Source organism: Pogonomyrmex barbatus, unplaced genomic scaffold (genome assembly GCF_055798465.1).
Source record: "Pogonomyrmex barbatus isolate J1 unplaced genomic scaffold, ASM5579846v1 scaffold22, whole genome shotgun sequence".
NCBI classification, from domain to species: Eukaryota; Metazoa; Arthropoda; class Insecta; order Hymenoptera; family Formicidae; genus Pogonomyrmex; species Pogonomyrmex barbatus.
The window spans coordinates 1,907,333-1,919,735 of NW_028297119.1; the positions used below are offsets into that span (position 1 = coordinate 1,907,333).

The window sequence follows — 12,403 nt, forward strand, 5'->3', positions numbered from 1 at the left end:
ATACCCCTGGAAGTCATCCCTAGCGGCGGCGGCTTTTGCCCTAAAAGCCGATCTCCCTTTAACTACACATTGCAACTTACTGTTTGACTTATTGCTAATCATTGAAATAATATACTCGGTGTGAGATGCCGCTGCGGTTCATCTGCATTATAGAAGTGGACTGGTATTATGTATGATATACTGATAAACTAATCGGAATTACAGAAATATCTGTGCAAGATTTCGTGCTCGGTGTTTAAACATAAGACGTCAGGTAGACAGAAAGACTAAATGACAGATACGAAGATGTAAAGCTCTTGAATCTGTGAATAAAAAAAGAAAAATATCGTACAAGATTTGTGAATAAAATCAGCGAAAGCATATTCACTCAAGTCAACGATTTTGAATTTACCACGAACGATATTTTACAACCATGCTACGAGAAATCGTCACGAGATGTGAACGATTCTTTGACGTCAGATGATGTTGCGTAAGTCATTATTTGCAGATAATTCGCTGAAAGAAATGCACCATTAATTTTGTTCATAATTAAATGTGAAAAATTGTACACGTGTAAAAAAATATTTTTAGATCGAGGAGCGCATAAAAAGAACATTACGAAGAAGAGACCTGTATATTGTCAGTAGATAGGCGACGAGAGCGCGATAAAAAAAAAGGGGGATTCGTGGTTCGTAAAACTAACAAATTGGTAATACGATCGCCACGAGAGAGCGAGCCTTATATCATTCAACGATACCTATATATCCGTGTTCTACGCGGCAATGTGCATTTGATATCAGTGTATCAATGCGATCTCGACATTACGACATAACGAGAGACAATAAAAGCGAGAGGAATGCCGTTGAAAAGTCGTTCCATTGACGATCGAAGGCGCGTAACGTCCAAATGGAATCCGTTTGGTTACAAAAAATTTTACGTCAATACACTGGGTGACCGAGAAATATCAAGTTAATGTTCACGGGGGGGTGCTATTGTAAATCGTAACTCTGAGACCACGAGGTAAGCTTACGAATATCAATGAGACGAGAGATAAAAGGGGAGGACCTTTACGGCGCGTACCCGCGTCTCGTCGCAAAGCGACCTGCACAAAAGACGTCGTCTGTCGTTCTCGGTACACACGAAGGGCCTCGAGTGACTGTCGATGGGCATTTAAGCATGCGTTTAAAGTAGGCGGAATAGTCACGCATCCGCAGGTACCTGACGACGCGAGCGTGGCATTTTCTACCCGACGAGATGCTCGCGTGGATAATAAATAGAAGTGCGCGTGGTAAGCCGCGAGCGATGTCGTTGTGGCGAACGGAAAGAGGAGGAGTCACCGTGGAGTCACGCGTTGGGGAAAAGTGCAGAGAATCTTAATTTAAAAGTTAGATGACACCGATTCACCGCGTATAAATCACTTCAAGATTTTACCACCCCGTTCTCGGCGCCGCCTTACGCTCACTTTCGCGTCGTCGTCGTCGTCGTCGTCGTCGTCGTCGTCGTCACCGGCGACGGCGGCAGTATCTCGTTTGCGTTCCTATTTCTCATGAAAAAATTTCGCTGAGCTACGGAAAGTTCGACCGCGCGAGAAGCGTGGATAAAAACCGCGCCGACGAAGATTCATTACCGAGATAACGAAATTGGGTAAACTCGAAATGCCAAGTATCTCTCCGTCCTCCTCCGCTCGCTATCTCGCCGGTGAAACGTGATCGATAACGGGAACGAGAGCAAGACTTTTAGATATTACGGCGTTTAAGCGTGTTACTGTCGCATCGAACTGCGCTATCAGCAGGTGTCAGAGGCGGATTATTCGGTTCTGTCGGAATTGTGGTTTCGCGCACGCCGCAGATGTGCAGAAGTGCTGAAAACGGGCTAGAAATCTTCATTAGCGTTGATTCCAACGTTGAGAAACACAACGCGAGAATATGGACGGCGGAGAAGAGACTTTACTTAAAGACTAGACGAGAATTAATGCCGCCAGCCGCATTGATCGTGTAGCAAGCATTTTCCCTGCAGGGCAATTAATTGCCCTGCAGACATCTCTCCTTCTTTTTCCCTCCCCCTTCCCCCCCCCCTCCCCTTGTCCTCGCGGAGAGACACATCTCCGCCTTCGATCCAGACTCTCCGTAGGTATTCTCTTCGTTAAAACGGGCGATCGCCCGAGTAACATACGAGCACACGTAACTTACCTCGCTTCTACAAACTAATTCTCTATTCTCTAATTGTATTGTGCATCTACGAATGGGAGCAACAACACCACCGTCGGACTAGTCCGTCGCTTCCCTCGCGCGTCGTGTACATTTAAAACGATTCTCACATACAATTACTCCTTGTCACTCGGCCTTAACTTGCGATTGCGTTGCTGTACGCAGCAATCATCTCTGTTCATCAGATTTTTCAATGAAAAATGGTCGGCTAGATACACCTCATTTCACCTCAAATGGCTAGTAATGTTTCATGGTTTCACACGTCAATGTCACATGTCAGTCAATTGTAGTCTGATTCTTCAGAATCAAAATCCGCAAAAAGGCGCATAATCGGTTAAATTAAAAAAAATTGAAACTAACTAACGGATGGATGTGCAAAACAGGTTGTTAATCTTGTCACAGCTGGACCATGTGATCGATCATCCAATGCATATTGTATCCTTTTTCATTTTATTTGTTCAAATCAAAAGGTACGGATGTTTCGTCGCCAAGTTTAACGAGATCACACAGAACGGCGAGATAAATCAGTATCTATTTATACACAAAACCTCGAAATGAAAATTACATTTTCTCAGTAATGGCTGAACCGATTGAGTTCTAACTAGTCTCAATCGATAGCCGAGGTTTAAATTATATCATAAGAGTATTTTTAGTTTTTCTCTCCGTGCTCTACGAACAAAAATATCACGATACAAAGCTTAAATAGATAGAAATAGAAATTTTACGAAACATCCACGTCGCCGTCAAAAGTTTTTTCCCTAATTTTGATACCAGAAAGCAGCACTTTCTTGATCAAGAGATACTCTCTCTGTCCTTCTCTCTCACTAATCGTTCTATCTGTCAGCATTATATGATAGCGAGTGCAAATGCGCCCGTGTGAGACTACGTGCGATAAATCGTTATTCGCTGTATTGATTTTACAAAATTTTATCTACGCCAGGGATCACTAGTATAATCGTATTATCAATCAAATAAATCAGTTTATATACATACAAATAATAAGTAAGTAGTGCAAAACGTCATTGCGCAAATTTCTTAATGAGATCTGAAAAAAACATTACACTGAAATTTACAGCATCTGTTAAGAAAAAAAAACATATTACATAAGTCATCATTGACATTGCACCTTTCTTTTATTGTAATTTTCCTAAATAAAATAATAATGGTTTCTCTTAGAAAACATAGAAGATTCCAGTAAGATTGCAGCAACAATATAAAGTTCCAACTAACATTTCAGTTTGCAGAATTCATTAAGATTTGAATATATTAATTATTTTGTACTGTAAATGAATTTGATTCCAAATATATAGGTATTCTTAACGTTACTAAGATATTAATTATTTTATATTATAAGTGAATTTATGAAATTTCAAACATAAATTTTTTTTTTAATATAAGAAAAAAAAGATATAATACATTCAATATAATACCAAACTTTTCTTTCAAAAAAATAAAAACTGCTAAAATAACAGACAATAAAATTATTTTATCGTTTGTGCAAAAAATACAATATCAAAAAAATGACATCAATTAAAAACCTCATAAAATAAAAAAAACCTTGCAAAGAGGAAAAAGATGAGGAAAAAGATTGACATTAATATCAATTTGTAGTTATTAATGTTTAATAAAATTATTATACTTGTATTCATATATTTAAAAAAAAATTAATGTGCAAAATAAAATTAAATTGTATACTAAAATACTAAAATTAAACTGTAAAAAATTTGATTGAACCTATTCAAACTTATATAACTGTATGCATAAAAAAAATTAGTCAATCGCATTTCTATCCCATAAAATATGATTGGTTAATTTTCTTTATGCACATAATTATATAGCTATGCAAATTTGTCTGGATAGACTCTAAATAAGGTTTGCATTGACACTCTATACTGTTCAATTATAAATTGAACTGATTTATTAATGCATTTAATCGATAATGTGATTATGTGTATTAGTCACCCCCCGCGGCGTGAAATCTTGCAGAGTCGACAATATAGCGATCTGAATAGTGATTTATGATTCAAATTATGATAATCATGGTGCACTATATATGAAGTATAAAAAGGCATTCTAAGTATAGTTATTTAATAATATATATTCCTTAATTTTGTAAAAAAAGGTGTAATATCTAAAATTTGCACAAAAGTCAAATTTTATTTAAACATCTCCATATCAAATAAATCGTTTTATTATTTCTACAAAATTTGATATGAAAAACTGACGCCAACTTTTAATTCCAAAAAATAAGAAAAAGATCTTATAAAAATACAAAAATTTTATAATAAAAAATTAATATTATCTTATAGTTGTCAAAAAATTTAATATAATCATTATACTTGTGTATATAAAAGTATAAAAAATTCTGATGTAAAATAGTAAAATTATATAAAATTATATAAAATAGTTAAAATTAAATTATATAAAAGATTTGATATAAAAAACTAACGCCAACTTATACTTGTTAGTAAAATTTAATGTAATTATTAATATTTTATTAATATTATTAATATTATTAATATTTGAGTCTACGTATTAAATTAAAAACTTATAGTTGTAAAATTTAATATAACTATTATTTTTTATAATATATTATAAAAAATTATAACTAATAAGAACTTAACTTTATAAATAGTTTCATTGTACAATCTATATAATTTTAATTAGAAACAAAAACTTGGCACGATCGGATCGCGATCTTTTGTATAATTTAATTTCAGTTATTATCATTATTCCTCACACATCAGAATTTTTTATACGCAATATTCATAATAAAGGTGGCCAATATAGATTTCTCTTACGCGTTCTCGTAGAATTTACCGTGCGTGGTTTCATCGAAAAAAATATAGGAGGGAAAAAACGCCAAGACTATTGGTCCACATTATAGCTATTATTGGCATTTTTATTGAAGAGCAAGCCGGCAGACCGTGCGTCACACAGGACGGCGCGATGCGTGCCTTTGATACGCGTATTCTGTAGTCGCCAGTTTCTGCGGAGTACCGCTTAATTCCGGCCTCCGTGTTTATCTCAAGCTATCGCACCCCGTTCACGAGCGATAACGAAGAAGCGGATAATCAGCGCGCGGGAGATCAAGTTATCAAATGTCATGGTCAGTAAAATCGCAAAATATTTGAAGATTAACAAATACATGCTAAATACACATAATGTGATGCGCACAAAAGGTAATTGTCATGTAAAAGAATCTGTAGAATCATAATAGCATCTGTAGAAATTTAGAGAGCAAATAGGATTGACCGCCGTTTCTCTCGATTATTTCTCGAGATGTTTATAAAACATGTTGTGCTAAAATATTGGTGAGATCAAGCTTGTCTCGGCAAAGCAATGAAAAAGATCAAGAGCTAAATAACGAGCATATAAAGATGCTACTTACGAGCAGTGACATAAAAGAAAACTAATGTCAACCTGATTTGATATAATATAAGACATTGACCAACAATAGGCGTAATTGGTAGAGATGCTTTTAATAGTATTTGAATCTCAAACACCTAACCATGGCGGCGATTAAGAGAAAATATCACCTAACAACATATATCTGGACAGTTGGTTTCTCTGGCAGAAATAAACGCGGAGGAGTGAACGTCAGGAAAAGGGAGTATGAGGATGGGATCAAAGCCGTATGGCCGCTCTACAAAATCTAGTGGAAGTTAATTTAACTATTTACATCGTCGGGCGGATATACGGTAGGCGCGTATACGCGTGTGCACTTTACGCCCACATGTTTGTGCAGTTACATGAATCTATAACTATCCATATAATAAATCGTCGGACCTTCACTGAGATTTTATTTTAATTTTCGCGAGAATGCAATTTTGTTATTTCCATGGAGAATAATGTTACATGCGTGAGGCTTATCCTCAATTTTTATCTAATCTTAAACGGATATTAATCGGATTCCTTTATAAATAAATTTTATTCAATTTTTATTAAAAAAGAAGATACTCGTGTTTAACATATATTCAATGTATTTGAAATGGCTCGTAGCATACGCAATATCGTGATATTAGATTGTGAAAGCAAGGCGCATAAATCGATTTACGCTAATCTCACGCGTTTCTTCTCTTATTGTCCCGGCTATCCATTATTCCACGATAAATTCAGCGACGCGTCTTGATTCCTACATAGAAGCTAATCTCGATACGCGCGCTGCACCAGATTTATGAGTGAGCAAGGACTCGGTGAAAAAGAAAAGAAAAAGGAAAAAAAAAGAGAGAGATAGATGCGGCGCCAAAGCCTGTTCGTCCGACCGTCAAATTGCAATGTCTTCAGATTAAATTTATATAAGACCGTTTACCTTCCATCTCTCCCTTCCTTCGAAAAGGTTCGACCTTGTTGGATACGTGCTGTAAAAAATGTTGCGGTGCCTAAAACGCTGCCTGCAAACGCTAATATAATTACGGTTATCGCGAGTACAGTACTCTCTCGTTTGTCACACGGACGATCAATCATAGAAAATGGTCAGCGCGCGTTGCGCGGACAAATTAGCCCGTGAACTTCCACCGGAATCTCTGTAAAACGCGTCGCAAAAGAAAGAGAAAAAAATAATACAATGCGCGCCGATGTTTCCGTCGGTCAATTCGAAAAAGCGCGATCGTGCACAACACGTAATTCTCTCATCGCCCCCAGATAGGAAGAAAATGTCAAAGTTTCTTCAGCCTCCGTTCATAAGTAACGAGGTGCACGGAGGGGGCAGCGACAAATGTGGGTTCACATGATCTTCATTATGTTCCCGATGACATTTCGTAATCCCATTTTGCAGACTGCGTTGGTTTACTCTTTCTCTTCTTTTTTTTTTTCGAAAAAAAAAATAAAAAGGATAAATTTGCGTTGTGCAGAGCTCGAAGTTATGGTTGAATTAACTTCAAAAATAAAGCCATGAAACGTTTAATTTTATTGGTGCTGTATATATCTTCGAAACTGTCTTTCGAAATCAGAGGAGGCAAGATAAATGGATTCGCGCTAACGAGGCGAAGGGTTAGAAGTGCACTCGTAAATTCAGGTGCTGAGGAGAGAGAAATGATCTCCAAGATAATCATTCGACGGGTCGCCCGTCGAGGAGAGTACTGAGCCTTTTTGAGCCAGCGAGGCTTTTTCTGGACGAGTTCTGGCTGGTTAGGGGTCGAAGACTATTCAGAAACGAAGAAGGGGCAGATGTTTGAATTCGCCCACGTGCTGGCCGCGTGACGTCACAGCCAGCGTGTGGGCGTAGCGAGCGGGAGGTACCAAGAAGGAAGAAGAGGGATGGGATAGAAATAGGAAGACCGCGGTACGGGAAGGAAGAGCGGGAGGGAGGAGAGAGAGAGAGAGAGAGAGAGAGAGAGAGAGAGAGAGAGAGAGAGAGAGAGAAGCAAACAGGACGCAAGAGAGGACTGGAAGGGTGGGTAAGCAAGGGGCAAGAGGATGCCAAGGATCAATGCAACGGCGAAACCGGGAGGGTAGAACCTGAGAATTCCCGCGGGATACACTGGCGCGACGTGGGACACGATACATGATCATGAGGTACCGATCGTGGATTTAAAAAAAACGAATGCCTCCCTCGCTCATAAAGTTCCTCCTTAATCGGAGGGAAGTACATATATACCTAATCGAGTCCAGTCGATATTCCGCGGAAGGATCACTGGAAAAACCGGAAGAGCACCGAGCGCGCTAGTCATTATAAAATTGATATATGCGCAAGTTATATAACATGTCATTTTACATAATGCGTTATCATGTACGATATATTCGCAGGGAAATTATTAAGCACGATTGTATTATTCGTCGCGATCCCATCGTGACTGCTATCGTGCTATCCTGCGCCGCAAGGTACGCGTATCAATTGCATCGCACAAGGATAACACGACATGTGACTACGTGCATTTTGATCAGATGTAAGAAGGGAGGATGTGCGTCACGGCGGGGCCCGACCACGAACCAGTCGTGAAAACTCGTAATTATTTTGCGAAAAAATACCACCTCAGCCAGGAATCAAACCTGGATCTCCTGCTTACCGGGCAGGCATCTTATCCTTTCGACTACCGAGGCATGTGATGATATTTATCGCAATAACGTGTTTAGAAACAACACGTCAATAATACAATGATATATACACATATACATATCGACCGGTCTTCTTCGAGAAAAATTTTTATTGCGCGTTTCGCACACAAGATTTGATTTACGCTCAGTCATTGATTCACGTTATCGCACTTGCGACCCAAGATGTATGTCAGCATGAAATTCGCACGAGAGATTCTGTTGTGCGATCGACACAGAAACTCGGCGTATCCGACCTTCATCACATGGAAAAAAGTGATGCACGGCAGAATTGATGCAAGGCAGAATACAGTTTATTTCTGTACTCCGCGAAAGAAAGAGAGAGATAGAGAGAGCTCCACCCTACAGGTGCCTGGATGAGTCGGTTCACAGTTCGCCGATCTCGCGTCTAATCAACTGTAAATCGCGTACATACATCGTACACATGGTTCCCTCACCTTCCTTCGATTTTTGGAAACGAAACATCCTCCACGAAAATAAACGCGATGGAAAATATCACTGAGAACACGTGAATGAATTTTACGAATTAGTTTGATAATCAGTTACTGTACAACTGATCTGTTTTTTTTCTTGTTGAAACAATATGACTCAATATTACGTTTTTATTACATTTGAAATAGATATTGTATATAAAATTTATTCACATAACATATATATTATCTTAATTTTTTAGCTGCGATTGTGAAGCAATTTTATAAATAAAGTTTAAATAAACTGCCGGGGCGAAGAACTGTATACATTTAGATCCCATCTCCGTGTAAATATTAGTCTGATTTAATAACATTCTATATAAAAAAATATTTTAGTCGATACTATTATATATTATATGTATACGCATATTATACTACATCAACAATCAAGCATTGGATTGATCGATTACACTTTCCCTATAATCGTTTTATCTACAGATATCGTGACGTAAATATGTTTGTTCATCATAAGTCAAATATTTATTATTAAAAGATATATGCGAAAAGATTAGAATATACTTGCATCTCGTGCATTAACTTAAAGGGCAAGACCCTTCCAATCTGATATTATCGTCTGATATTATCGTCTAATCAACGTACATACGTTTCAGATGAAGTTTGGCGGCAATTGGGCCATATTAATTTTTATTAATAACATATTTTGCAAAAGATATTATAAATATAAAGTTCAATTATTGATATTGAAAGAATTTTAATTTATAGCATATATAACTAATGATAAAGTTAAATTGAAGCTCGACAAAAAATGCATCTTATATAAACGCGTGTTATTATGAACTGTTTTCTGTATGCCATATTTTTATTTGATTAATTTCAATTAGTCCTATTATATCTTGTAATAAATAAAATAGTTTCAATATAACAATCTCAAAAATATTTATATTGAAATAAAACTTCTTCGATAAATCCGAATAAAATTTATATCACGGATGTCGATTAAATAAAGTATTTCGTTAATTTATATCGAGCGGTAAATTGTATAATTAGAGGTAAGGAGGTATTAGAGATTGGAGGATTCACTTACCCTTCTCCGACTCGTCCGGCTCGTCGCTGGCGCATTCCGGTGTACTTCGTTCTTCTTCACTGCTGCTGAAACTTCTTTGTTGCTGGACGCTCAACTGCGTTGACGCAGGTTGAGCGACACGTCCACCTTGTGATTGATGCAACGAATGCTGCTGAGAGGGGTGCACTGTAGTACGAACTGAGCCAGTCTCCATTGATGTCTGACCGTAAGTCATTCCGAGGTCTGTAGTCTGATCCTGCATTACGTAAGGTAATCAATGAATTACAAAACTTGCCATCATAATATATATATCAAATTGAAACTCTCAAAAATAATTATAATTATTTGATCTTTTAAACAACAAAGTGTGATAATTCTAAGAAACAAAAAGATTTATTAAAATATTCGATTCAAAGCTAAATTATCTTATTACAATTTTATTTATAAAAGAAAGTTTAAAATTCTAAAATTTTATATCAAATATATATAAAGAAAAGCACAGTATTTTATTGATTTATTATTTTATCAATAATTAAATTTGCAAATTTTACATGGTAAAATCAGTTTGCCAAATTTAATGTAATTGCATAAATACAAATTGGTCTCTATAATTTTGACAAAAATCGAATTTGAAATTGTCAGTTCTCTTACTTGATAGGTCGATCGTTGTCTCTGATAGTTCTGCGGATGTTGTCTCATCAGACCGTCGAGTTCGCCTCGGTATAAATTGGGATCGTCGTCAGGATAGACTGCAGGATGTCTCGGAGTTTGTTGCACGGGGTACGTACCAATCACGTGTGGTGTTGGTAAAGTTCTCACGTGAGGCGAAACGATTTCCACCCCACTGTCGCTCGTGGACATCCGACGACCCGAAATCTAGAACCACAGAAAACGAGACTCACTGAGTGCTCTGTATAATACGTCGCGAGGGCGCGGGCTGATAATTCTTCGTTTATGACGGGAACGCCTCGATCTTTCTCTTCGTTCATAAATAAGTAAACCACAGAGATATCAGACGTGCGAATTATCGCGAACTTATCACGGTGCGACGTTACATATTCATGAGTGTAAGAGCATCCGAGTATTTACGTGCGCAAAAGTATATCTGCCTCGTAAATAAAAGAGTGCGTTCCGACAGGAATATGGCGGGCGAGCGAGGAGAACGTTACCTGCTCTTGCTGGGAGTACTGTCTCCTGAGAGGACAGTTTCCGCTTCTCTGTAATAACGGCAAATTCTCTTTCTCAGCCGCGCTGTGCGCCCTCTCGAGTTTCGGTCTTTTATCCCGAGTTTGGTCCGCGAGTCCCTGACGACCACCCACCTGCAAGTCCTCCTGCATTTGTCGCAGCAACGCGTTGTCCACGGCGCCCGTCTTCGTCATCCATTGTCCGGTCTTCGAAAGAAGTTCCTGCTTCTTCCGGCAAAGTATACACACCCATATCACCTGCAATCAAAAAAGAAGCGTTCCCATGTTGAGCACGTGATAAAAATAGAGCGAGCATCGTCTATTTGTGACCCGACACTGTGCAAAGAGTATGCGTATTTTGGGACAATCGCACTTAAAGGACATATACGGTGTCGCTTTATCAAGCCTAAATTATCAAAATAACAAATGTGTGCGCAAAATTTTATCTCTGCAAAGCGCGAAAGTATCTTGAAACTTATCGATCCAGGTCACCGCGTGCGGCCAGTGACGAGGATATTAATAGGAAATTACCTATAGGAAGTCAGCCGGTTACCAAGCTAATTGGAATGTATAAAGCGGCGTGAGATTGATTACAGAAGCGAAAGACACGCAAACTAAAGTAGCCTAGACGTACGACGTATCTTATTTTACAATGAGCTATGTCACTCGAATGCATTACTTTTGCGACGAAGCGATCCGTTTAAAAGGGAGTCAAAAATATGAAAAATGATCTAGAATCGAATAAGTACGATAATCAAGTACTTAAAGTGATCGTATCCGCTCTGTTCTGTGTTTGAATTTCGTCTTACATCCAGAGAAAGAAATCATAAATTCCTCTTCGACGAAGTCTCCATCGTCGGGACCGGGTCATTGCCTTGCTATATTCTTATGCAAATCCATGCGGATCTGAATAACGTTTAAATTAAATTGAGCAGATGCGAATGTAAAGATGCGAAGCGTAACAAAAGGAATCTGTGCTCGCAAACCATGTATGTAGACAATTAGATGACAGTTGCGATTTTTGTATGCGGTTTCTCTCATATATTTTTATTAATAAGAAGAAAAATTCTTTTTTGCCAATGCTTACTGATCTATCTTAACCGTTAATTCGTATTCTGTTAATAAAATAAAATGATGTAAGATAAACTTGACGATAAACGTTTTCAAATCTATAAATTCAAATGTAGACAATTAGATGACAGTTGCGATTTTTGTATGCGGTTTCTCTCATATATTTTTATTAATAAGAAGAAAAATTCTTTTTTGCCAATGCTTACTGATCTATCTTAACCGTTAATTCGTATTCTGTTAATAAAATAAAATGATGTAAGATAAACTTGACGATAAACGTTTTCAAATCTATAAATTCGATTCGTGGAGACATGTGGTATTCTTTTTCTACGATATTTTATTTTTACATTTTTTAGTTTTGTACATCGAATACACATACTGTATTATTTAATAATTTTTTTAAATACGAAGCAA

General features: G+C 37.5%; 1 protein-coding gene across 4 annotated transcripts in view; it reads right to left on the bottom strand.

Moving 5' to 3' along the window:
- The window catches only part of Rim (Rab3 interacting molecule), a 68,696-nt gene that overhangs the window by 37,980 nt on the left and 18,313 nt on the right, over nt 1-12,403 (bottom strand). For all 4 annotated transcript variants that reach the window (XR_016139570.1, XM_089078361.1, XM_089078360.1 and 1 more), the window contains exons 3-5: nt 10,904-11,176; nt 10,386-10,610; nt 9,756-9,990 (exon numbers count right to left, since the gene is read on the bottom strand). Coding sequence is in view for 3 of the 4 variants with exons in the window: in XM_089078361.1 (XP_088934487.1) it covers nt 9,756-9,990; nt 10,386-10,610; nt 10,904-11,176 (733 nt within the window). In the remaining variant the exon portion in view is untranslated. The remainder of the gene's footprint in view (nt 1-9,755; nt 9,991-10,385; nt 10,611-10,903; nt 11,177-12,403) is intronic.